The sequence below is a fragment of the Serinus canaria genome, chromosome 17, assembly GCF_022539315.1.
Source record: "Serinus canaria isolate serCan28SL12 chromosome 17, serCan2020, whole genome shotgun sequence".
Taxonomy (NCBI): domain Eukaryota; kingdom Metazoa; phylum Chordata; class Aves; order Passeriformes; family Fringillidae; genus Serinus; species Serinus canaria.
In genome coordinates this window covers 377,248-404,404 of record NC_066330.1, presented here as the reverse complement: position 1 = coordinate 404,404, position 27,157 = coordinate 377,248, and the positions used below count along the sequence as shown (strand labels likewise).

The window sequence follows — 27,157 nt, the reverse complement described above, 5'->3', positions numbered from 1 at the left end:
CCTTAGAAATGGGCTTTTTAAGTAGATCTGGTTTATTTACTCCAGAACTATTTCTGAGGAGAAGAAGAAAGCAGTTCTCCATAGAGGGCAGAGAATCTCAGTCTTTCTACTGGCTGCCTTTGGTGCCTTGGAAGATATTTTTGAATACTTCTATTAAAAATCAAATGAGAAGTGTGTCATGCCCACGGGCAGTGGTCTCCTGTTTTAAAGTGTGTTCATAACAAACATGCCTCTGCTCCAGAGACTCTCATGTGTTTTAAACAGCAAACTGATAGCCAAATTCAAATATATTTTCACACCATCTTTTTTTGGTTAAAAATAGCTTTGGAAAGCACAAGCAAACTCAGACTGATGTTTGCTTTTTCTTATTTTATCTGTACTGTTCACCGTCATCTGCATCAAGGGCTAAAAATACATTGTTCTTCCCCAAACATGTCCTGTTTTTGAAGGCAGATAACTTCCAGATGGTTCGTGTGGTAGATAAAATCTGCTGGCTGAAGGCATGGGTTTGAGGCACTGCTGCAGAGTACACGGGGCCCTGTCTCACCCGCGGGCAGCCAAGGGGACACGAGGGCTGCCTGGTTCCCCTGGCAGGAGGGCAGTGCTCAGTGTGCCCAGTTCAGGAGCTCTCGCCCAGGGGAGGCGGGAGCTGCTCCCTGTGCCCCACGCTGCACCCAGCCCTCTGTGAAGAGGAAGCAACTCTTTTACATGTGGCCATGCAGTCCAGAATGTTAATGATAACATTTTATTAGACTTCTCACAGACTGGGCTCTGCACTGGAAGAGTGCAGGTTTGAAGTGAAGGGGCAGAGCCGTGCTGGCTGTTTGTGGGTGCTGGCTCTGCCTGCCTGGGGCTGAATGCCCTGCAGGGGATGGATGTTGCAGTCCTTGGTTGTTGGCTGAGCCCAGGGCTCCGAGGGCTGGAGGGGCTGACACCGAACAGTTGGTAGACAGCTTTGGAAGCAATATTAAAATTGATGTTTGCTGCTTAACCTGACTGGGCTTGTTGGGCTGGAGCGAGCTGACAGGAGCAGCATCTTGTGGCCCGTGGTGACGTTTGCCATGTCCTCCCTTCCCTCAGGCACATCTCGCTGACGCTGCCCGCCAGCTTTCGGGGCAAGAGCCACAGCACCCGCCTGGACCTGGAGCACCAGCACTCCAACCTGTACGCCATCTCAGGTGAGCTGCAGGGCCACGCTGCCCTGCTCTGCTGGGCTGCTACAGCTGCTCTGCGAGGGCTTTGTACAGCTTTCTGTAGTGCTGTTACACCTGAACAAATATTGTCATAGGCATGGTGGAATCACACTTAGCACAGGTTTTGCTCTGTTATGTTGTTTTTGCAAGAGGAAAAAGATACTGGATTGAAACCTGACTCTGTCAAAGCCTAATGAAAGTCTATCCCATCATCTGGCTGAAGGAGATTTTAGGACAGTTAGGAAATTCAGCAGTTGGTTCAGTGGGCTGTGCAGGTGAAACAGCTTGTGCATAATCAGGGAAGAGAAGATGGCAAAAATGTACTATTCACAGGTTCCTTCTCTTAATAGTGAGTGACACTTGTAATGTGGGAACATGCATTAATTCATGTACCATAATCAAAGGGTTATTTAAAAGGTAATCTCTGCCTGAAACTGCAGCTTCAGGTTCCCAAAGAGATAGGATGTAACAATTACGTAATCCTTGTCAGTCCTCCTTTTCCTTGTTACTCTCCTGCCCTAATATGTTTGGAAATGTAAGGGAAGGTGTATTCCTGTGTTCGCAGGGGACAATTCTGCAAGGGGATGGGAAGCTGTGCTCTCTCTCCTGGGAAAGCACCAACTGCAGCAGCTCTGTGTGGTGTTAGTGGGACTGACCTTGCTACAGGATGTACTGGCCTCTGCTCGAGGTGCAGCCTGAGGAGGTGCCTGCTTTACAGAGAGCTTGAACACTTTACCAGATCCTTACAGGCAAAGCACAAAACAAGGCCTTGTAGAACTGGACAGAGCATTAGTTCTTCATGTTTACTTGAGCACATATTCAAGTATATAACTCTTTATTTTTCCTCCAATTGCACATTCTCCTCCAGAAACACTGTTATGAGTTGTGCATGTGTTGTAATGGCTATTACAGCTGTGAGCTCTTTCCAGAGAAAGGGTCCTGTCATATGACACATCCTGTGCACTGACAGGATTTTGGTGCACAGCTCCTGCCCACGGCTGCCTTGTCAGCAGCTGCAGCGAGGTGCCGCGACAGTTCTCTTTGTGTGCTCCAGCCCTGCCGAGGTGGATTGGCCCCCAGACACGCTCTGGAAGCCATTCCTGAGTTTCCTGTTCCGTCGGTGTCGTGTGCAGCCAGTCTGGGCTATCTGCAGTGCTGCTGCAGTGCCATGGCAACAGGAGATTTAGGAGCAGGCTGCCTCGCCTGGGCTGCTGCCAGGGCTCCCCGAGCCGTGGGTGCTGCAGGATGTGGGGGAGCTGGGCCTCCAGCACACACAGGGTCCCTCTCTGCCTGTGGGCTCCCTCTCTGGGCTCCCAGGCCAGAGGAGGGGTTCTTGGGGCTGCTGAGGGAAACAAAAGCCATTAGGAGCAGTCTCTTCCCGTTTCAGTTTGGCCTCTGCCGTGGGCACAGGAGGAGCTGCTTGGGAAGGGAGGGCTGTCATGGGGGTAGGATGAAAAGCTGCAGCTTGGTCTCTCTTTGCTCTCTGTAGACATCCAAGATTTTCTCACTATTCGGTGAAAACAACACTTCCAGCTGTGGTTCAGCATGTTTGGGGAAGAGAAAATGAATTTTGGCTGTTGACCCTACTTTGTATCTCAAATATATTTTGGCAGAATGACTGTATCCTCACTGGAACTGCCCATTACCCCTTGGGCTGTGTAGTGCAGTTGTTGTTTGCACAAAACTGGAGTCAATGAAAAAATGGCCCTGAAAGCAGTAATTACAATTTTTAACCATTCTTTTGTCCTTGCCAATCCTGGCCATGACACACTGGGTGACCTGGAAGTTAAGGAGACTCCTCTTGGCACGTACTGCTGAGGGAGTCCCTGGCAGGGTGCAGATAGGGCAGCAGTGCCCAGAGCCTGTCACGAGCCATGGCAGGGCAGCACTGGCACTGCTGGCATCATCCTCGTGCCCAGCAGCCTCCCTTGTCCCACCCCCTGCCATGCACCCAGACCAAAAGGCAGAATTACTTCTAAGCTGATGTGCAGAATGTCTCTGGGTGCTGCTGGGAGCAGCATGCTGAGGAGCTGCCAGGTTTGATGTGCATGCTGGGGCAGGCAGCTGCTGGAAGAAGAATGCCTCACTCCAGACAGACCTGTTGACAGACATGGCTCAGTATTTCACAGCACAGTCTTTCCTCATGGCCTTCAGTTTAATTAAGATGTTGTTGTGACTACATACTGCCTTCATTTCAGACTTGAGCATCTTCTGCCAGCATATTGCTTTGGCTTATCAGAGGCACAAGCACAGTGAGGGAGAGGCAGCCCTCGCAGGCAGGCACAGATAATAACATACAGGGAAAATTCCTCAATGAAGTGAAAAATTATTTATAATAATGGTACTCAAATAGAAGGGAAATAAGTCACTCTAAGGGTATATAAATTTTTATGATAGTGTATAAACAGCCATAGCCTGCCTTGTCTCCCATCTATTCCTGCAGAGAATGAGGGCAACATCTAGCATAGAGAAAAATACAATAAGAAAATGAAGAAATGAATGGGAAGAGCTGGAGGATTGATCACCCAGTGTATTTGTATATCCTGATGTAAAAGGTGCTGCTGACAGGTGGCCAGGTTTCTTCTGTATAAAACCATGTGTGTGCTGTCAGGGCAGTGTGAGCAGCCTTGTTTCGATTGATGAATTGCCTGCTTTCTTGATTAAACCTTCCATCACTTACAAAACAAAAAGCCTGTGTTTCAATGGCAGAGTGGGACATGTCAAAAAAATCTGTCTGCTTTACCTTTGTGCAGATGTTGGGCACAGACTGTAACATGTATTATTAAAACGAATGTGGCATTTACCGTGCATTATTTCTTTCCTGGGAGAAGGGACCTGTAAATTATATGCTAATAATAAGCTTTAACCCTTTCAAGAACCAAGAGATGTAGGAGTATAAATATTCTGCAGGCCTCACTTAACTGGATGGGCTCTTAGACCGCAGCAGCACTCTGAAGTTACTAAGCAGTGAGTTCCAGCCCTTGCTGCCAATGATCTGTGCATTCTCAGTTCAGTTCAGGACCTTGCTGAGCTGCAGGTGAAGGTTTTCATTCCCTTTAAGAGGAGAAATGCCACGTCTAAGCTATGGGTTGGAGCTTAGATGTCAGATCCCAAAAACCATAGCACGTTTTATCTTCTGTAATAAAGGAGCACCCGTGCTGTGACCGAGACCGCAGCACTGGCTGTTTGCTTTGCTGAGGAGCCATGGGTTCTCCAGCAGTCATTTGAGGCTGAAATGCCTTTGCATGTATTTCCTACCTTAGTGGTGCTGTTTTGTGTTCTTTAAACACTTTATTGATACGTCTCAGGTTACTTGTGTGAGGTGTTTTCCCGTGAGCGGCCGGGCTGAGCAGGGAAGGGAGGCGCGGCCGGCTGCCAGCGCGGCGTTGGCTGCAGTGTGTGTGCCAGCATGCCGTGAAGGAGGAGGTTTCCCTCTGCAGCTCTCACAGTGCCAGTTTCTCCACACCTCTGCCTTGTTTATTTTGGAGTCACATACCAGTATTTATTACCTTAGGGAGGTAAATATTTACTTAAATGGGTATTTATTATATTTATATAGAAGTAGTTTTTTATGATATTTAAATATTTATTGCCCTCTTTAAGACACTTTCTGTGAAAGCTCAGAGCAAACTGTGGTCTGAGGGCTTGGAGAAGGAAGCATTTGTGAGCAGAGGCTCCAGTCCAGGTTGCACCTGCTGGGTCACACAGGTGAGTGTTCCCAGCAGGAAGCCCAGGGCAGAGGCTGACTGGCAGAGGGTCTCAGCCTGGCGCAGCCCAGCCAGGGCCAGGTGAGCCAGGGTCTGGCCATGGCACGTGGTGGAGCTGAGCTGGGCTTGCTCTGCAGGAGGATGGGCTGTTCCTGCAGGCACGTTTGGACTTCACTCCACGCAGGTTTCCAATCCAGCTCTCTGGAGGCAGCAGAGAGAGTGGAAACTGATGTTAATGGTCTGGAAAAATATCAAAGGCAGTGGATTCCTGGGAAGGAAACTGAGTTGCTTTTCCATACTGCAGGCTGGGGCTCTTGGCGGGGGGCAGGTGTCCCCTCCCTGGGCAGTGGCGTGGGAAGCATTTGCTTCTCACACTGCTCCTGAGACAGCAGTTTGCTTCCTGATTCCTCCTGTTCACGAGGGGCTAACTTGGAAATGCCTTGGGACATCTACTCCCCCATCCCCCTCATTTTTTTTTCTTTTTTACTTTGGTAGTGACAAAAGAAGTCAATTTCAGAGGTCTTTGTAAGTTCAGATGTTGTTATATTTCAGTTCCCATGTGTCAACTTCCTTCTTGTTGCAAAATGCCAGGTTATCTGGCCACATGTGCCACTTCCTTAGTTGTCTGTTTCCTTTTAAAAGACACAGTAGCTCTCACAGTAGCTCTCTGTGTATAGGAGGACAGGTGTTTTAATCAGAGGTTAATAATTTATTTCTACAAACTATTGTTTTGCTTCATTGTTTTTGTAGATAATTAAATTATGCACTTGTCACAGTGTGTTTACTCCACTAAAACAGGTAATTTTGAAAAAAAGGGGGGATTCTGTTCTTTGGATCAGTGCACAAGGATTGCTTTTATCTTCATCTTCTAGCACAGTTCCTGGTGGTTCTGCAATTGCCTCTAATGTTCAAGGGTTTTGGGACCCCCAGTCTTGGAAGGGGAGGTCCTGTGCTACATCCTACCATCGGTCCCCATCCCTTCACTCTTGCTCTTTGTGCTTTTTAAGAGTAGAAGCATAACTAAATATATATTTTGTGACACTGAATTTTAATCAGGATGGTCTAAAAGCCAGATAAGTTGTGACACAAGCTTTATTCTGCATTGAAACCTCTTTCCTGAAGCTGAGATTAAAGTCAGCCTGTTCTTTACCCTATTGCAATTTCCAGTCTTTCGACTAAGAGACCTGGATAATCTTCCAGCTATGAAAGACTCTATTAATATCCAGCAGTTCAGGGAGGCTGGAGTCTCATGTAAAATGCTGCAGCTGCATATTTCAGAAAGGGAAGTGTGTTACTTAATACTATACAAAAAGTATGTTTCCTATGAAATTATCCCATCAGTGGTGTACAGACCCTTTTGGTGTGCTGTGTCAGCGTGCCCCACGTTACCCAGGCTGTGCTGGGGCAGCAACCCCAAATGGGGCTGAGTTCTCTCCCAGGTGACATTTTTAAGACAGACAATTTTTTGATGAACCTGCTGTTGTCCAGAGTGCCATTTGTTTTCCTCTGCTCCTGTCATGTGCTGGCAGGGAGGTGGGGGCCCTGGCTGGCTGCTGCCCTGCCCTCGCGTGGTCCCGGCTCCCCTTGGCGCGGCAGGCGGGCGTGCCAGCCCTGTCCCCTCTGCTCGGGCAGGGGGGCTTCACCCGTGTTCCCCAGCTCACACAGCACCTTCCAGGGGGGCTGCTGCTCTCTGCTGAGAGGATTATCTGGCTGTAACCCTGGATCCATACATTATGCATGAGCAGGTGTACCAGGCACAGGCTGGTGGCACATCCACAGCAGGGTGATGGAGGGAAGGGTGATCCCTTTGAGCTGACATGGATCCCGGGTTTGCCCTCGCCCTGCATACCCCACAGCATGGGAGAAGGCTGGTGGAGGGAAGGGTGATCCCTTTGAGCTGACATGAATCCTGGGTTTGCCCATGCCCTGCATGCCCCACAGCATGGGAGAAGGCTGGTGGAGGGAAGGGTGATCCCTTTGAGCTGACATGGATCCCGGGACAGGGGTGCCCTCGCCCCACAGCAGCACTGGGTGAAGGCCAGTGCCTGGTGGAGGAGGATGAGCTTGCGGGACTGTGCCATTCCCGTGGAGCACAACCTTGGGGTGGCCTGCACTGTGTTTGTTTTGCTTTGCTGAGTGCCAGAGTTTAATTTTTTTTAAATAGGGAGCCGCTCAGAGGTTTGGATATTTAAACAGTTATTAACCGAATGACAATTAACAGATTGCAGAGACAGATTTTCCTTTCAAAACCTCCAAAATTGAGTACAGTTTGCAAAACTATCACAGCATAGTAATGACAATGAATTTTGATTTCCCGGAACTGATATTAGACTCCTTATTAAACTATGTGCATCTGCTTTTAATTTACTCCAAATAATTGGAAAATGCAATGAAGCTTTCCAATTAAAGCTTGGCTTTATGCTGTTTAATAATACCCCCCATAATATTATAGCTTATGAAGTGACAGGTGAGTTGGTGTATGAATAAAACATAAAGGCAGCAATAAGGGACAGAAAACCAGAGACAGTTGTTGGGGATTTTAAATGCTGGATGTAATTTGCATATATTAATCTCTTCTTTTCAGCCTTATCAGGCGTTCTTCAGTATTTGAAGTTAAAATAGCATTGACAGGCAGGAGTACGCTTAGTTTTTTCAAGGATTTATTACTTGTATAATTTCTGATCTTTAATAAGCAGATATGACTGATCCTCATAGTTCTATAGAAATCAGTTAATTGTTCCAGATGGCGTGTACTGATTATGCAAAATTACTTTTCACACCATTTTTTTTTTTTTGATGGAGTTTGGAGTAAAATTAAATTTTTTATAGCCTTCTTATCATGCTGTTTTACAGTGGGTTTTGCACAGAAGTTGAATTTAATCTACTATATTACATTGACCAGCAGAGTTATTCTAATGTAGCATTCTGTGATTTGACAAAGAATAATAGAACATGTTGCTCATTGTGCATTTCTGTGCTGCTAATAAAAAGGAGTTGCAGTGCAGCAAACCAGGCTGTTATTTATGAAGAATGCTTAATTCGCACAGTTAAGAATGCAAAATTGTTACAATGAGATGTTTGCTCTTTTGGATAGAAGGCTTGGGCAGAATAAATGCAAATAGTCTTGTTGCTACAGATTCCACCAAATAAAGCAGGAGTTAGTAAATGCCTGGTGTGGCAGGGTGGGATGGGACTGGGAGGAGCAGCCGTGCAGGCAGCACGTTCCAGCTCCGAGCAGGAGATGTCACTGGTGTTTTCCCTGGTTATCACCATCCAGATATCTCAATGGCATCATTTCATAATTGAAAACATTTTTAAAAAGGTTGTTGGACTTCATTTATCAAATGAAAAGCTGTTTCTACAAAACAAACCACACATAAAACCCTCTTGCTAATAAGTTTACTGCAGTTTGTTTTGGCAGTGACTCGGTTGTTTGGGGGAGGTGTCCCATGGCCTGGCTGTCGTAGGGCAGGGGAGGGACAGTGCCATGGGCACTGCTGCAGGTCTGTCCACAGGTCCTGTCAGGCCCTGGGTAATTCTGGTGGGTCCCAGCCCTCACTGGGCCACGGGCAGCACAGAGCAAGGGTCCTGCTCAGCCCCGGGCTGGGACCCACCTGGGGGCTGCACGGCCACAGCCTCAACCTCTGCAGAGGGGCCGGGGGGCCAGGGCCACGGCATCCCACTGAGCCTTGAAAAGCAAACCAGCAAATGCTTAAACAATGACCTCCTGGATAATGGATAAGTGGGGGCACCACAAATGGACTGTTATGAAGACTGCATATCTTTAGCTCAATAGAAGAAAAAGACAGGTAATTAACTCAGCCATTAGAATGCTCAGAATTTCTACCATCTCTTCTTGAACTAGAAAATTGTTTTGTGTATACTTTTATATGTGCATATAGATACGAATATATAATATATATGGAGACAACAAATGGCATAAATCAGAAATTATTAGAAAATATTTGTTCTAATGAAGTAATAATTTGGTGGTAATGTATTTCATCAGTGTAGCTTAAGGCTAAATTAAGTGGACAGACTTTATATGGATTCTCTAATTTTAATCTTCAAAATGCTATCTAATGTCTCATTAAGACTTTCATATAATGTATCTTAAGTACAGTCATTAAATATAGTTTAGGGAGATGTATGTTCAGATATTGCTTAAAGATGTTTTAATAGGCCCATTTACTCTGATGATATTAATGAGCGCTTAACACGTATTAAGCTTCTAAAACCAGTGGTGTCTCCTTGCAGTGGGCAAATCAACATAGGAATTGTGGAGGAGTTGGATGTTCCAACAAAGCCAGTTTTCCAGGGACTCTCCAGGGCCTGGCTCCATCCCTTCAGCTGTGTCTGCACGGGCAGTGTCCCTGCTCCTGGGGCAGTGTCCCTGCTCCTGGGCGGTGTCCCTGCTCCTGGGCAGTGTCCCTGCTCCTGGGGCAGTGTCCCTGCTCCTGGGCAGTGTCCCTGCTCCTGGGGCAGTGTCCCTGCTCCTGGGCATTGTCCCTGCTCCTGGGGCAGTGTCCCTGCTCCTGGGGTGGTGCGTGGGTGCCTCTGCATGGGTGCCTTTGCAGGGTGCCTCTGCATGGGTGGCTGCTGCATCCAACATCCAACACTTCAGAGCTGCATGTTGAGAACTGGCCAGGCCCATCTCGGGGTCTGTGACATGTTACACATGTTTGGATATAGATCTGTTAAAATAAACAAATCAGATGGGTTAAGGGAACAGCCAAATATGGGCCTGTGTTTAGATAAATTCTGCTTTTTGATCATTTAAAGTGAAGATGCAAGAGTTGTAATTAAGATAATAAAAACTGCTCATTCTCTGTTGTCACTTCAATTCCAACTCAGAAAGTTATTGCAGAGAAAATTCTCTGGTTTCATCACTCAGCTCTTCTTAACAAATCCTTCTGAGTTCAGAGACTTTTATAATTACTAAATTGGTTTGTTAGAGGGAGATAATAGCAGATTTTTTCTTTTCATAATTGGACATTTCTTCCCTGTAGGCTAATGCAGGCGCAGCACTCACATACACAATGAGCTGTGCTTTTGAAAAACCATAACTGGCTAATAAGTGCCGTGGTGTCATCGGAGAGTAATGGTGTGCTGATTAGCATAATTAATGACAAATGGTGGTGCAGAGTGGGTGGATTGGTTGAGCAGATGATGAATGTGCTGCGCCAGGGCCGGGCCGTGCCGCGGTGGCGTGGCAGGCTGGCAGCGCTGCCACTGGCACCTGCCGCCGCTGCCCCCGCCCCAGGGGTGGCACAGCCACCAACCTCGCGGCTCCTCGGGTGGCACCGTGTGCCCCTGCAGGGGCGGTGCCCGGGGCAGGGGGCTCTGCAGTGCCAGCACCAGCAGAAAGGAGCCGCGGGCTGCTCTGGGCCACGGGCAGTCCTCATCCTCCGAGGGCTGGGGGCCACACCCGGCACTGGCCGTGCTACAAGATGGGCACATTAATCTGTGATTTGATTAATCAGGGCTAATTTGCATTCACAAATGAGACTGATAAAAATGGAGTTACCTTTTCACCTTTAAGGAGGAGGAGGGATTATTTCTAGGTTGTCTCTTTTTTAAGTGATAAGCAACTCTTTTACCAATAAAGATGAAAATACTTCATTTGCATTAGCAAAAGAAGCTAATTATTATATAGTTAATTAGCATCTGGAAATGAGGATTATCTTAATTACAAAGCACAGTTTCCTTAATAGCTACAAAACTGTAAGTTTGATGTGTGTGGAGATTGGTGACTATTATTATGTAATTACTGATCATATTAATGGTGCAGTGTATTTGGATATCATTTGCATATGCAAATGAAATTTACCTGATAGAAATATGTGGTTCCAGTAATGATTTTGAGCACTTAAAAATGAAATCCCATTAGAAGGTGTGGATCTCCTCCTCAGAAGGGCTGTGGCTCTGTGCCTGGCCGTGGGCAGCAGGGCACCTCCCCTGGCCTTCAGCCCCCAGCCACGGCACAGGGACCTTCCTGCAGCCGGGCAGCGCTGCGTGCCCGTGCCCCGGGCCATCCCCTGCAGCCCTGGGGGCCTCAGCTTTGGGTCTGTGTCGAGGCTCCTCTGGCTGGGTGGGTGCTCCATGGCATGGTGGGAGTGTGTTCTGGGTGTCAGTGAGCTGCAGGGCAGAAGATGGGTATCCCCACATCCTTCCTAGCCATGCTCAGGACTTCTTTCCACTAACTTGCAGGCATGCTCGCAGAATGGAGAGCACGGTGCTGTCAGGGCAGCTGATCCAGCTTCTTTCTCCTGCTTTTATTGGAAACACAAAGCTGCTGTGTGTTAAAAATAACTGGAGTCTCTTAGACCAAAACCATGTAAAGAGAAGACCGTGCACCTTTGTCTCCCCTGGGAGCCCTGTGGGACAGATGTTGGTCACTCAATGCACTGCTGGAGAGTGTGGGGTGCTGTTGGGCAGGATCACAGCATCATTGCAGGTGTGAGCATCTGCCCCTGGCAGTGACCTGGCTGCTGTCCAGGGAGTCTGGGGAGCCCAGGGCTGCCACAGTGGCAACAAATCCCTCCTCACACCAGAGGTGGCTCGGCTAAGGAAAAAGCTTCCGGGGCCAGACACTGTAACAATATGCAGCCTGTGGATTTAATACCCCCTGCCCCTACCCTGCAGCCCTGGAAGCCGTGTGGATGTTTCTCTCATCAAGCAGCAGGAATTTACAGCTGCCGGCCAGGAACACTGCGGCCATTGTGGGGCTGCCCGAGATGCTTTTTGCAAGTGCTGCTGCAGCCTGCGCTGCCCGGCCGTGGCAGACAGACATTACATGTTTAATGACTTCCAAGGAGTCTGTCCTTACAGCCAGAGCTGAAGGGAATGGAAAAGAGTCTGGGTTTCTCCTCAGCCCACAGCCGTGAGCGGACGCTGGAGGAATACCTGCCTTTGCTTTTCCTCTGCCTTTACCTCTGCCTTTCCTTTGCCTTTGCCTCTGCCTTTGCCTCTGCCTTTACCTCTGCCTTTGCCTCTGCCTTTCCTTTGCCTCTGCCTTTACCTTTGCCTTTGCCTCCCCATCCCTAAGCGGGCCCTGTCCCAGCTCTGCCTCAGCCCCACACCAGTGCCCTGGTTTGTATCTGCTCTGCTCTAATTAATTAGGGGTTGTGGCTTGGAAACAGCACATGCTAAGGTGTGATCTTTGAAGTTTAGTGTGGTGCAGAGACTTCAAAGGGGACATTTTATTAAAAAATAATAAAATCAAGAGCTCCTAAACACTTGCAATTTGAAGAGCTTGTTTGAAGTCTCTCCATGTTCTCTGGTGCTGATGGAGTCACAGTGCTGAGGTGCTCCTTAGGCGTCACCATGCAGTACTTAACCTTCACTTTATTTAAAAAAGAAAATAATCAAATCCAGGGGTACTTTTTCAAGTGTTTTCGTGGCTTGATCTTAGCAGTAAAGAACTAATTGTGCCATGTCATGAGCTATGCAGGAAATGGAGAAAATCAAGGCTGACAATCAAATTAGCAAAAATGAAAATTTAGTCCAGGTCTGTTTTTTTAATCAAAGTAATTTCAAGAGGAACAGGAAAGCTGTAAACCTTTCCCAAAGCAGAGGTTCTTTCCCCAGCCCAGGAGGCCCCTGCTGTCCCACTCACTGCACCAGGCATTGGGTGGCTTGGAGCTGCTGCCATCCTGCTGCCTGGCCAGGCCTGGGCACTGGGCTGGGCATTCCCAGCTGGCTGTGCCCCTGCTGCCTTGCTGCCCCACGGCAGCCCTGGGGACTTGCAGCTGCCCCCTCAGCCACATGAAGTGCTCTGGGGCTTTCATGAGCTTGGGCTTGTGCCTTGGGCAAGCAGAGCTGAGCCCTGCACCCGTGCCTGTGCCCCTGCCTGCACCTCTGTACTTCTTTGTATGGCACAAAGGAGTTGTATGCATGTTGGAGTTGGTGTCTGCAGCTGGGGAGCACAGCTGGGACAGCTGCAGGTTCCCTGCTGCAGCCGGCTTGGCAGGAGCTGTCAGGAAAGGCTGCTTTTGGTTTTGGCCCTGAGGTTTTGCCATCAGTGATTTGGTGTGGTTCCATATGGGCCTCGGTGCACTGTAGCACAAAGAACACACAAATTTACTGTTCAGGTTGCTGTTTAAATCTCTGTGTATAGAAATACAGGAATAGGAGGCTTAGCATCATGGAGCGCTGGTTGGGTTTGAAAAGCTCACACCCTTCTCTGGATGCGTTGCAAACCATTGGAAAGCATTTCTTCATATTTCTGGGTGGTTTCCCCTGTACTGAGGGCACAGAGTGCCTGGTTTGCGTGGGTGTGCTGTGCTGCCTTCCTTGCACGGGTGCAGCGCTCACGCCAGGGCATGGCTAGGAGCCAGAGCTGTGTGCCTGGCAGGAGCTGCAAGAGGGCACCAAGGGCGGGTGGCCTGGCTCCAGCCTGCCCTGGCTGGCACACGCTGTGCCACCAGCTCCCCATGGCTGCTCAGCCCCCAGGAACCAGCATGTCCTGTCTGCTGGAGGGAGCAGTCCCTTGTCCTCGCCAGGCTGGGGCACAGGCTGCTCGTGGCTGTGCTTTCCTGCTGCAGTGCAAAGGCCTCACAGCTCCCGTGGCCAGGCTCTGTGGCTCTGCTGGTGGGCACCTTTGTTGCCCACACCAGACAGGGGCTGGTCTCGTGTGTCCCTCCAGCCTGACCGTGGCTCCCCTCCAGTGCTGCTGTGCCGGAGCTCTGCGCCAGCCCCCGATTCTCAATCTGCTTTCAGACTCCTCTGGTGCCATTCAGCTGAAAATCAAGTTTTCTCTAAGCGGGGGAGCTCTGCTGGTTTTATGGTGTTGCTGTAGGTTGGTTTATGAGATACTCTTCTTGGTAAAGGATAAACACTCTGTTAGCATTCAGGTCTGGGGAAAATGGGAACAGTTCTGCTGCATTAGAGGAAGCCCTTTCTAAAATCTAAGGTCATTTAAATTTTAAAGGTGGTAGTAGTGCACTCAGTGTTGGGTTTTTTGTTGGTTTGGATTAGCAGTTCTTCATTTTCAGTCATGCAGGAAAACATTTTGCAAGGGATTTATTTATTTATTTAAATATAATATCAGAAATTGAAAATTCTAGTGTAACAAGCTATGCAAAAAGAGTAATAAAGAAATCCAAAGCTATAAAAGCTTATGGTGAGACTTTAATGCAGAAACAGCTGTTATTTCCTTGGGAGTTAAGGTGTATAAACTCTTCCGTGGCTGTGTATCCCCACAGTCATGGTGTGAGGAATTAGCGCTCACTGCAGTGTGCAAACGGAGCCTGCCAGGCTCTGAGGCAGCGATTCATCTGTACCCAGGAGTTAAATATGACAATGTTAGCATTTTTCATTTCCCTGACGTTACCATTAATAAAGCAATGATCCAAAAGAAGCTTTGCTGAGTCTGTTCTTTATGCCTCCATCACTCACAACTAGATAATTTCACACAGGATCGTTTTTAAATTAAATGACGATAAAAGCGCTCTGCTGTCCTGTGCTCACTAGTTCATAGAAGTCTATCAAGTCATTAATGTGTCATGACAAACTGTGAGTTGGATACAAGAGTAATTAATTATTTGCATAAATAACAGGTTGAACTTCGTGCTTTCAGCCGCAATGACACATGTGTCACATGGTGGACACCCTGGAACCTCTGGCAGAGGTCACGGGAGGGTGAAGGCTGAGCTGGCACACGGGTCATCCCACTCTCACAGGGACAGCAGCTTGGAAGCTTTTGTGTTTCCAAGTTCTTCACTGATGGTTGCTTCAAGAGAACATCTGATCTTTGGAGCGTTAGCGAACAATTATACAGATTTTCATAATCACCATTAATCACCACATATTTTTCAAGATAATTACAGCAACTATTATTTAGATTTTTCTTTTATGTGCACATTGTAGAAAAGAACAAGTGCTTATTACGCTGGGTAGTGTAGAGAACTACCGTCTGAAGTTCTTTGTCATCCAGAAACTCATTATGTTAGCTGATGCTGCCTGTGAAAGTTCGTCAGCATGTTTAAATTAGGGTAGCATTGGCAGGTCTGATTATTTAAATCTGGTAGCTTGGCTAAAAATATAGTTATTCAAGAAAGATGAATTACTAATTTGACAACTGAGATTTAGTTGGAGTCTGCAGCACAGAAGGCAGCATCTCTCGAGTGCTTAGAGAAGGGTGACAATACTTTCACAGATTAAAGAGAGGATTTCTAAGCGAGCTAGCAAGCTGAATTATAGAGCATGCTTTGGTGTCCTCCCCACTAGAGCCTGAGAGCAAGTCTTGGTAAATCACAGTGAAGGAGTGGCCACCAGCTGGAGGCCGGTTGTGTGTTCGGTGATCCTGCACCGATGAAGGGACGTGTCCACTACACCTCACCGAGGCATCCCTCCCCTTCCTGCTGGCAGGGATGCATGGGAACACCGTCCTTTGGGGCTGGCCTTTGCGAGGCTGGTTGTGGCTGCTGGCTCCTTTCAACTCTTTTAACTCATTGCAGTGCCTGAGTTAATTAGCTGTGACCCTCAGGAAGGAGCTGATCCTGGGAGGCAGCAAACAACCATTGGAAACAGTTTTCCTTGTGAAACACGATTTTATTTTGCTCCATTTTGAGGGAGAAGAGCACACCCTTGAAGTCCTCGTGAATGTGAAAAAGCCCATGTTGGGCAGCAGCAGCAGTGGGTGTCTCATCCTGTGAGCAGGGGACCCCAGAGGTGAGGTGGGGGGCCCAGAAGGGTCCTGCCCCCAGAGCATCTGCTTTGCTCAGGGCACTTGCTCAGCCAGGGAGCGGATGCAAGGGGGAAGCATGCTCCCCTTGCGTCTTGTCTTGGGGTTCGCCCCTGCCTGCCTGCCTGCAGCCCCCTGGGTGGCCAAAGGGCTCCTGGAGCCTGGCTGAGCCACAGGGTGAGGGCTGAGGGCTGCTGCCCTCCTGGTGCTGGGGCAGGCAGTGCCAGTGGCCGCACAGGGCTCCGCTTCTGTAAAGTTTCCAGAACTGGCGGTGTTTAAACCCTCATGACACCGGTGCCTGGCTGAAAAAGGAGACGCTGAATGAGCACCTTGTTTTGTGCTTGTGCCTCTAATGCATTTTAGCAGCAGGCTGGTGACGGGCCTGACACGGCAGCTCCGCACACGCTCCCGCGCTTGGGGAGCGCGGCATTAATAACACACTTCCATGCATCGTGCCATTTTTAAGCATGATCGTTATGATAAAGGGCATATACTTAATTACAGGCCTGCTTAATTACAGCTCTGTTGAAGCTCGTTTGTTTAGGAGAGTGCTAATTGCGCTGCGGAGCCTTTGGCTCACCCTGCTTTTATCTGCTGCTGTGCTGTGTGTGCTGAGCTCCGGGTGGGCTGGAGCGCGTGGCCGGGCACCGGGGCTCTGGGGATGCACACTCTCCCTAGCTCAGGCTCTAGATTGCTTTACAAAAGCTGGTGTGTGGCTGATCAAAGAGGGTTTCTGTCGGATAACAAGTGCAGATGGTCTTTCAGGTTTAAAACTTCCTGGATTTGGTGATGCTGCTTTTCATCTGTTTCCTTTTGTTTTCCTTTGCGCTGTGGCTGCCACACAGCACCTTTGATAACAAAATTACTCCAGTGGAAGGGGGTTTTATATTGAAAATAGACAAAGTGAATGTAAAAGGCTGAGTGTTCTTAAATGACCCTTGTTTAATAGCCAACATGGTAACTCATTGGTGCTGCAGAAGTTAGAAACAGCAGAGGAGCACTGGGTTTGTGGGTGCAGATGCTTTCTGAAAGAAAACCCTATTTGAGGATCAGTGGAGGGCCTCTCAGGGCTTAAATTTGCTCTGATCTGAAGTTTTATTTCTTTCAGAGTTGAAATTTAAAGACTTCAGATTTTAAAGGTGTAAGTGCAATAAAGGGGGTGTATCTGGGGTGTGAGCTGCCTTTGAAACGTGCCCTTTTCCATCTTCTGTGCAAATTGCTGAGGTACGTGTTTTAAGAATAAGTGTCTCCCTTGTACTACCACATCTTGTGGGAGGCTTCCTGTGACATGCTGATAGCAAGACACAAACACTGAACATCATTGCACTAGAATGAATACACAAGATGGTATAAAGGCAAACAGTGCTCTGTGTACCATTAAGGTTATGCTCCAGAAAAGGCTGGGCCATGGGACATGAGGCTGTGCCATGTGGTGTCATGTACTCATGTCTGTCTTCATATTCCACTGGTTTACACCCTCTAGATGTGGTTTGCAAGTGTTTGAGCCACTGCTCACTGTTGAGTTTACACTAAGTACAGCCAGGCCAGGGAGGGTGCTTGGTCCCAGGTGTTTGTCATCATCCTACCCAGGTGGTGGCAACTTACTGCCTGGTACACAGGTGGTGGTGCTGGCTGCTTTGGGGGCTACAAGTCCCCTGAACCAGCTGTTCCTTTTTCTCTTGCTCAGACACCACAAGTGCTGGACTGGTTTGGTGAGGAGGTGATAAATAGAAGTTTGCCCTTCCAGTTTCAAATACTGTCCTGCTTTGCCAGCTGCACAAAATTGGTAAATGCAGAATTGAGGCCATGAAATCGTATACAGATAGAGCAAGGAGAATTTGTTGGATTCCTGGCTTGGTAGGGACTGACCCAGCTATGTCTTAAATGGAAAGAAGCCACTGGCAGTTTAGAGGGAGAAAAAGGCTGGCAGTAACGTTTGGGAGCAATCAGTCATGTGTCAGTGCTGTGAATACTTGATCTGTCACTGGGAATGTGTGAAGTTGCATGTCAGAAGGCAGCTGGAAACGTCACATGTGATGTCTTGTCCCTTTCAGCAATGGATGGAGTGCCTTTCATGATTTCGGAGAAGTTTGCCTGTGCTCCTGAAGGGGTGAGTTTGTTGTTCTCCAGTCTCTGAAATCCATTGTTTCATAGGGAGCGATCACAAAACATCCAGACAAATTTCCTGCTTCTGGGAGCAATTCTGTTGTGGGGCCAAATACATACCCAGTGCTTGAGATGGGCTGAGGTTGCATGTCCCAATAGCTGCCCGTTAGATGGGAAAGGCTTTTGCCAGATTGCTTCTAAAACTGGTTTGTCCTGGGATTTCAAGGTTTATTACCATCAAAGATAGGAATGGCAATGGGACTCCCTGGTGCTGAAAGCATTTCTAATTTCTTAGCATCGATTGTAAAGAAAGCTGCAGAGGTGGAGCTCTCCTGCATTTACCTGCTGTGAGGGTGGCATAGTGCCAACAGCTTTACTACTTCCTGTTGTCACTGCAGTTCAGGGCAGTGGTGATGGCACAGTGCACTCCAGTGCCATCAGCTGCCCCCAGGGTCCTGCCTGGCTGTGGGTCAGCTGGAGAGGGCACTGGGGGGTGCCTGCTCCACAGCGGGTGCTGCTGCCAGCACGGGCAGGGCACGTCTGCCTCACCAAACAGAAACACTGCTCCTGGTTCAGAATGACCTCTGGGTGTCACTGGACCAGTGCTTGTTAAGGTTGATGATCCAGAGCTCAAAGATTCAGCATCCCACTACCAGTTCCCAAATCCATCTGATCCTAAAGCAGCATCTTTTTAAAAATCAATTTACAGGCAGCTGTTAAGGCAAACACTGGGCCATCAGCTGTGTCTGATTTTTCAGTAGTGCTCCAGCTTTTTGCTTTCTTCTTCCTGCTGACAGCGGTTTTTCACATCCCTTGCTTTCTGAGAGGGTTGTTTATGGGCCATTATTCCCAGAAATCTGAAGTCCCTGCTGTGAGGACAAATGCAGAGAGATTAGGTCGTGCTAATCCTCCCCGCGGATCCTTTAGACACCATTGCCACCATATGGTCAGTTTGGTCAGGGCTTCCTGCAGCTCACACCTCGTGCTGCAGCCACAGAACCCATCCAGTGGCAGAGCCATGCTGCAGGGGGAGGTGGCAGGTCTGCCTGCACGGAGCAGCACCGAGGTGAGTGTCAGCTGTCGTGCTGAGGGAGAGCAGGGCTGGAGCTACCAGCCCCAGCCCACCGTCTGCTGTTCACTCTCCTGCTGGAATGAGGAACAGGATCGTGCCTCTGTTTACAGATGGTGCCTCTAAATCTCTAGTGATGGAGTGTTTGCTGACTTGAACCAGAACAAAACAACAAACAAACACACACACACACACACACACACACCCCCGACCCTGACTTTGACATTTTTGTTTCTTTCTTGCCAGATGCAGCCGGTTGATCTCTTGGGTATCACAATCAAAACCCTTGCAGAAATTGAAAAGGAGGTAAGTAGCCAGCCAGGCACTGAGCAAATCACGAGGGCTGGCTTCTCTTCTTAAGAGCCCTTCCCTTATGGAAAATACCTTTCTTGTCTCTCCCAAGTCACAGGGGATGGATAAAGTCAAGCAGTTAGCCCAGGGTCAGCGGTGCCCTCTCTGATCTGTGACGAGTGAAGACACTTCAGGTGGTGAATTTAATGGCAAAGTGTGGGGCCTTCTGTTTATTTCCAGGTGTCTGTCTTGGTTAGCCTTTCTTTCTCATGTATTAGCAATACAAGGTAGTGGCAGAACACTCTTAGGTGCCTCTTGCATGTCAGGGAGGCAAATGGACTTGCCTCAGCAATGTCAGATAAACATCTTCATGAGTTTAGTTTGCTGATGCTGGGAAGTCGTTGCTGGGAGAGCTGGGCTGCACAGCCCTGCTTGTGCCCTCTCAGGCCTGTGGAGGGTGGGGACACCAGCACTGCAATCATTTCTGTGGGCCAGGGAGGAGAGGCCAAGACCTGCTGCTCTCCCACAGCTCCTGCTCTGGAGCGGGCTGTGTGCGTTCCAGCATAATGAAAAGTATGATTATGCAGCCCATATTCCTTGATGAAGCATCTTGTCTGCACATAGAGAGCTACACATATAAATATTGTGAATTTCGGCATGGCTTTATTTCCCTTGCAAGCAATAGCACCATTACAGCAAATCTTCTGGATATCCAAAGCAGCCAGAACATTCTCCCTGGAGCAAGATGCCTTGCAAAAAATATTCCCAAAGAATTCCAAGAATTACTGTTCTCTGTCACCACATTTCAGATGTATGCACCCATCCTCCAAGCTGCAGGCAGCTGAATTTCAGGACTCTACCCTGTCAGGAAAATGATGGAAATAGGTGCAAATCCTGGACTGCACCTGTACTGTTCTCATTTCCCCAGGATGGCACAGCTGTGCCCCGGGGAGCGCTCAGAGAGCTGGGCTCTGAAGAGGTGGTGAAGTGCAGGTGTAAGCAGCACATGTCATCACTTCATGGCGAATGTGGTGGATGTAGGACAGACAGTGCTGCTGCCAGGTCTCCCAGCAGGGCTCTGGGGGTTTGTCCTTTACCCCTGGCTGTCCTGGGTGGGCTGGAGTCACTGCCAAGGTGGTGGCACTGTCCCTGTTCCCAGCTCTGTGGCGGGTGCTGTGCAGCGAGGGCAGCGGTCTGGCCACGGCAGGGTGCACCCTGCCTTCATCTGGGTGTAAAAAGTCTAGAGAGAGTCTAATTAGTAAAGGGAGCATCCAATATTCATCATTCCTTTTAAAGTGATGAGGAAGGCAGTTCGTTTAACCGCTGAATTGCTACAAGTTTTCATGGGCTGCTTTTTGCAAATATATTTAATGAAGAAGTTGTAAATCTAGAAGAGCTTAAAATTTTAATTTTACACAGAAATATTTTTCCTTGTTTGCATGTTTGTAGTCAATTCTCCTGAGTACAGTCACATGAAATGTTCTTTAAATGAACATATTTGCTAACTGGCATGATTTCAGATTTTAAAACATTGGTTCCAGCAATTAGGAGTTTCCTCAGTTCCCCAATGACTGGAAGATTCGTCTTGATTATAATTGCTCTTAGCCACGCATATCTAATTTGTGTCTTTTTAAGTGTTAATTAGTAAACAGTTTGAGCTGACATCTTTATGCGTTTGGGTGTTGAAAAATGAGGCCTATTGCGTGCCAGCGGCTGCAGCATCGCGACAGGGAGGTGCAGCCCCAGGGAGTGAAGGCCGGGTACAGCCCCCGGTACAGCCCGGGTACAGCCCCCGGTACAGCCCCCGGTACAGCCTGGGTACAGCCCCCGGTACAGCCCCCGGTACAGCCTGGGTACAGCCCGGGTACAGCCCCGGTAACAGCTCTGGTACGCCCCGGTACAGCCTCTGGTACAGCCCGGGTACAGCCCCCGGTACAGCCCCCGGTACAGCCTGGGTACAGCCCCCGGTACAGCCCCGGTACAGCCTGGGTACAGCCCGGGTACAGCCCCCGGTACAGCCTGGGTACAGCCCCTACAGCCCCCGGTACAGCCCGGGTACAGCCCCCGGTACAGCCTGGGTACAGCCTCTGGTACAGCCCGGGTTCAGCCCCCGGTACAGCCTGGGTACAGCCCGGGTACAGCCCTGGTACAGCCCGGGTCACCCCCGTACAGCCCGGTACAGCCTGGGTACAGCCCCCGGTACAGCCTGGGTACAGCCCCTACAGCCCCGTGTACAGCCCGGGTACAGGCTCTGGTACAGCCCCCGGTACAGCCCGGTTACAGCCCCTACAGCCCCGGTCCAGCCCGGGGTGCCCATTCCCGCCCGGCCCGGCCCGGCCCGCCACGAAGCCGCGGCGCCCCCTGCCGGCCTCGCCCGGGATGGCTCTCCGGGGCCGGCGCTGTGCGCTCGGCTGGAGCGGCACTCCGGTAGCTCAGCGTCGCGCCGCTGTCCTGCCGAGCCGGCTCCAGAAGCAGGTCGGCGTTGGGTGGAAGTGGCACAGCTCTGGTACAGCTGGCCTGGCCCCTGCACAGCTGGCACAGCCCTGGGCCAGGTACCGGTGTGGCTGATGGTTGCACGGACCACATCCCATGTCCCAGTCCGGCTGCGAGAAGCACAAAGGAGGATGTGTTTGTGACATTCCAAGAGCCACAAATGCAACACTGGGATGTGCATGGGAGGAGAGTCTGTGTACAGGGCCGTTGGAGTGCGTGTGCCACGGTCATGGGCAGCTCCTACCTCGGTACTTCCAACATATGGTGTTGCTTTTGCCATCCACCTGCCACAGGAAAGCCACGGCTACCCCGGCCTGTCCTGGGGTGCCCTGGCAATGGCCGGTGTGGCTGCGGGCCAGCGGGTGCGGCTCACAGCGTGCCACGAGATGGCACTGCTACAGTGCACGCCAGGCTGCGAGGGATGTCCCTTGTCTGCAGTGACACCGTGGGGGCACAGGAATGTGTACGTAGGGATTTTCACTTTCTCGCCAGCCAAAAATGTTAATTCTGATGGTAGCAGCTTGAGTAAACTTGCCAGGGGGAATGTTTCTGACTAGCTGCTTTATGGGCAGGATGAGCGTGGTCACGTTTGTGTTAATGTGGGGTTTTGGGGGAGGGGGTGAGCCCTCCCTGGGGAGGTCACTGATGTGGGGTCAGGTGGTACCAGCAGGTTCACCTGGCACGGCCCTGCCTGGGCCAGCTGTTGTCAGCCGCAATTCTCCTCTCATTCTTCTGCTTCTTACACTGTGCCAGCCCAGGCAGTGTGGTGTGTGGGTCAGCGCTCCAGGTTCCCTCTCTCTGCTTTGCCCGCAGTACGACTACAGCTTCCGGACGGAGCAGAGCGCGGCGGCGCGCCTGCCGCCCAGCCCCACCCGCTGCCCGCCGGTGCCGCCGTCCTGAGGGCCGCGGCCGGAGCGTGTGTGCGTGCATACTACTGAGCAGGACACGGGACACAGCGATGGAACCAGCCCGGGGCCTCCCCGTGTCCGGCCACCGCGCCGCGCTGCACCGCCCCTGCACACACCGCTCCTCCGTGGGCACCGTGGCCCCTGGGCAGCTGCCCCCTACCCCCGCCGCAGACCCCTCTCCACGTGAGTACAGGACTGAGGACTGGGAGCCTGATGCAGCCCCTTGCTCATCCTCACTTTGTAACCCTGCTGCAGGACAGTCACAGAACCCAGAGCTGTAGCAAACCTCTGCGAACACAGCCGGGAGCTTGCGGAGCATGGAGAGATCTTCTCCCTGAAAGGAGCAGTGAAAGGCACGGCTGGGTGCTGCCACGCCAGCTGCCCTGGAGCTGCTTGGCTCTTCACACCTTGCAGCAGGAGGCTCCTGCAGCACCCAGTCCAGTGCAGAACTCAGCTGCAGTGAATGCCAATCCCTCTGCCACGGTCTGGGCACAGAAGTTCTGCTGTGGCTGGGATCAGTCTCAGATCCACTGTGGTCACTGGATTTGCTTAGGGAGGGTCCCTGGCTCTCCGTGGACACTGGCAGGGCAGGCAGGATGCCCAAGGTGCACTGCAGATCCTGAGATGAAGCACCTTCGCTTTGCACAGGGTGTTCATCTGTCCATGCACATCTAGGGCAACAAGCATCCTGTGTTTCTTTCTGGATGGATGCTGGCAGCGACACCCTGGCAGACCCTGGCCGTGCCCCACTGACCCCAGCCAAGCTGCCTGTGGACCTGCTGACAGCTGGGATGCCATCACCTGCCCATCATTGAGACAGTTCTCTAACATGTTCCCTGCTAGCTGCTAAAACAAAAGAGATGTGCCTGTTTCCTGGGCATTCATGGGGAAGCACTGAACACTGATGTGGCACAGGATGAGAGTGGGATGCATTAAACCCTGACCTCTGCCTCCCTGTGATCGCTGACCGGCCTTGCTCCCAAGCCAAACGCATGTCCTGGAGAAGTCCTTTGCTGTAATAAGTTATTTACAAGTGCCCGTCTGACTCTGTGCTGCTCTTTCAAGTCTCTGCTGTAGAACAAAGATACATCATGGCAGCAAAATGGCAATTTTGGAGTAAGAGTTAAAATGTACAATTTTTTGTATTGTAAAATACTGATTCCCTGACCCCACTGAAATGCAATTGCCATGGTAACAGTAACAGTGCTGTTGCTCTCAGCCTGGGTCGTACATGTGCCCCGACCTACTTTGCACTCCCTTGGATTGATCTGGCATTTGCTAGTTGCACAGAGTGGTAACTAACAGCAGTATTTGTACTGTCAGCTAATATTTTTATTTGTACATAAGTAAAATAATTCTTGTCCAAAGATTCATTTCTGGTTTTAAGGCACCACACTGTACTGCTGGGATAAAGAGCACAAAATACATTTGGGACAAACTGAGTCCAGATCTTTGCTTCAGCTTCTTCCAATCAGGTAAATACTTTTCTGGAGCTGCATCTGTAGAGTGGCCTGGTGGTTGGAGAGCAGAGGCCAATTTGGTTGCATGTACATTGTTTCTGGGCAAAAGAGTTAAAGCTGTGCTCCAGCTCTGGAGCCCTTGGGTGACCCCCTGGAAGTGCTCGTTTACTTGGAGCTTGCTCCACCATTTTTAGTTGTTATTTATCCTGCAGTAAAGAAAAGCCAGACCTCACTGCCAGGCTTCACAAAGGCCAGATTGATGATGCCGACGTCGACAAATGAACATACCATGGCAGCTTGGTCATTCGGCTCAGGTTCACTTCAAGTTCAAATCCACTCTGTGCCGTAGTGCTGTGCCCATCTCATCCATCTTTTGTCTTTCTATTTTTCTGCTTGTAATTTGTTCTGTAGTTTTCTGTGACATCCGTTTATAGCTCCTCCTGTGGCTCAGTGGTCACGGCAGGTAGGCAGGAGCCATCTGCAGCAGTGCGTTCCTCATAGCTCTGGGATGAGAGCTGACCTTCCCTGTTCATGGTGGAGGAGCGAGGGCTAGCACAGGGCACAGCACAGTCTGCAGAGCTCCAGGGCACTGCCTGCCACTGGGAGATGGAGAGACAGCTGCCAGCCCCTCCTGGAGCCGCCTCTTCCCAGGAGGGCAGGGCTGCAGCAGATGGGGGCTGAGCAAGGAGCAGGTTCTGAGAGCCAGCGAGCCCCGTGCTCAGTGCCACACTCCCTGGATATGTCTGGGGAAATGGGTGCAGAGCTTCAAGTCCCTTATGTAAGAGAAAATCAGTGCTTTAGTATTTGTACCAACTGCTAGGTTTGCTCAGCTTGCTCTGACCTACAGGAAACACTGGCAGGATATGCAGCTGGGACAGACATCTGCATCTTCAGGATATATTTGTATTCTTCTCCCTCTCTAACACTGGGCCAGCAAAGCTGCTTCAGGACTCACCTGCAAAGAACCTTGAGAGATGATTTTGCTCTCCATGGTGTGGTCCTGCACCACGGCGCTGCGGGGACAGCCTGGTTCAAATGCACAGGCAGGACAGATGCACTTCCTGTGGGGCAAATACAATGAAGGTGTTTTGAACAAAGAGCTGCACCTGCTGAGAGCCAGCTGAGCTCTCAGGCCTGCTAACCACAAGCTGGAAAACTAGGCAGTTCCAAAAGGGAGAGGGCTCGGAGCTGGTGCTTTGGAAGCACAGCAAGACACAGTGCAGGGCGGTTGACTGTGTCAACTTCTCAGTCCACTGATCAGAGGAAGCTTTTTTTATTGCACTGCTGAATTCCCGAGACCAGGGCTGTCAGGTCAGCATTTCCACTGGAAGGTTTTATTGGCTGCTCTGTAACGTTTGTACTCGTGGCAGCTCATTGCAAGGCTGGTCCTTGCATCCTTACACTGAGTCCTCCATGCTGGCATGTGCCATGGCCAGTACCAGCATCTCTCTGCATCTCCCTCCCTGTCCAAGAGGTGACTGTGGAACAATTGGCCCAGGCAATAAATGTTCAGGGCACCTGATGTGGATGTTGTCTGGCTGAGGAGAAGCCTTCTGGAGCATAAGGGGAGGGGAGGAGTCAGTGGAAAGCAACAGAAGTGAATTTGCAGAGCTTTTCCAGATGTTCTTGGCTATCTTGCCTGAATTTGTAGAACAAAACTGGTCTCTAGGTAGTTTAATCTTATGGCTGATGGAGAAGTTAGTTTGCCAAATTATTATATATCTGCAACAGAGACAGAAAAGCAGCAGTGAGGGGTTTGCTTACTGTAAAATACGCCTTCTGATGTGAATTCCTAGTGACACGCTGCCTCCTGCATTCCTCACGGCGAGAAGCTGGTCGTGTGCCAAGGTGACTTGTGGCCACCCAGGCCAGGCTGTGCTGTCTGCTGTGTTGATCATGGGAAGGCAAGAAGTTAGTCCAGAAAGTGATGTAGAGTGTGAACTTTGTGATAAAATTCAAGTGTGAATAGTTGTAGCAGGTGTCTTCCCTTATGGGAGCACCTCGTATCTGTATTTCCATAGGAGTAAACTGTGTCAGGCTTTTCCTGTGACTGTCCCTGCGTGTCCCCACAGTGTTTGTTGGAGGTTTCCTGGGAGCCTCCTGTGCAGTGGGAGGTTGTTGGTAGTCTGTAGCATTGGGCTTGTTTGGTTTCACACCCACCACTGCTCCTCAGTGTCCTGAGCTCTCCAGACCGAACCCACATGCTGCCGAGCCTGGAGAATTCTGTCGTGGGCACTGCACGTGCCAGGTAGGTGCTAGTGGCAAGGGCATGCCTCCACGGGCCTTGGCACCTCCTCTTCTGTGGGGCCTGGAATCTCCTGTCCGGAGGGGAAATGGGACAGAGCTGGCAGTCCCATGCTGGCTTCACCTCCCCTCTGCTGCCCAGGTGTGCCCACGGCAGCCCCAGGAGCCACAGAGCTGTTCCTGCTCCTCCCAAAGGCAGGCACGCCTCGCTGCACCCCAGTGATTACCTCAGCCTCGGAGCCTTGGTGAGCAGCCTGCAATCCTCCCTGCAGCAGGCAGCCCAGCCTTACTGCCCGGCCGGGGCACACAGGGCACAGCTGCTCCTCTGCTCACAAACAGGCTCTGCGAGGTGCTGCTCGCTTCAGTCACCACAGGGAAACCAAGCACTCTGGATATTCTGGTCATTTGTTGTGAAATTGTTTCCTGACAGCAACAGATTTAAATGTCGTCATACTAATGGCAGAGAGAAACCTTTCATGCAGTTGCAAGGTGGTTTTCTAAGATGGTTGGGTTACTGAAAGTGATTTTACTGTGCATTAATCTTATGAATGTTACTATGTTTTATATTTATTTTAGATGACCCTCCTGTATTTTACAAAGGGAAGTTTCATTGTGTGATAACTCCGTCTGTATTCTTAATATAATTTGTTAAATGAAACTTGTTTTAATCAGATAATTCTGTGTGCTTTTGTGTTTTAATTTTCTGACTGAAACAGCTACCTGGATTGGAAGAGTGAACTACAGAGGTGCTGTAGGGAACCTGCTCTTGTTTGTGGGCTTTTTTCCTTGGAAATTGGATGTAAAAAGCCTTGGAAAATGTGTCCAAAATGTCTTGCTCTACAGGTATGCTGCGAAGTCAAAACAAACTCAAGTGACGTGTTTTGTGGGGCAGGACTGGGTGAAGCCTGGCAGGAGCAATCCTCAGCCCAGCCGTGGTGCTGGCAGCAGTGAGGGCAGCACTGGCCCCCTGGGCTCAGCCCGTGGCCACCAGCCTGGGCT

General features: G+C 50.0%; 1 protein-coding gene across 9 annotated transcripts in view; it reads left to right on the top strand.

Moving 5' to 3' along the window:
• Positions 1–26,834, top strand: part of MVB12B (multivesicular body subunit 12B) — a 54,677-nt gene extending 27,843 nt beyond the window's left edge. For 7 of the 9 annotated variants that reach the window (XM_050980790.1, XM_050980795.1, XM_050980797.1 and 4 more), the window contains 4 exons: positions 1,081–1,178; positions 17,642–17,697; positions 19,009–19,068; positions 22,360–26,834. In XM_050980790.1, coding sequence (XP_050836747.1) covers positions 1,081–1,178; positions 17,642–17,697; positions 19,009–19,068; positions 22,360–22,446 — 301 coding nt within the window. In that variant the 3' untranslated portion in view covers positions 22,447–26,834. Of the gene's footprint in view, positions 1–1,080; positions 1,179–1,758; positions 4,328–17,641; positions 17,698–19,008; positions 19,069–19,165; positions 19,248–22,359 lie in introns of those variants that run through there. The other 2 variants (XM_050980791.1, XM_050980792.1) reach the window with 2 other exon arrangements.
• Positions 26,835–27,157: the final 323 nt, after the last annotated feature.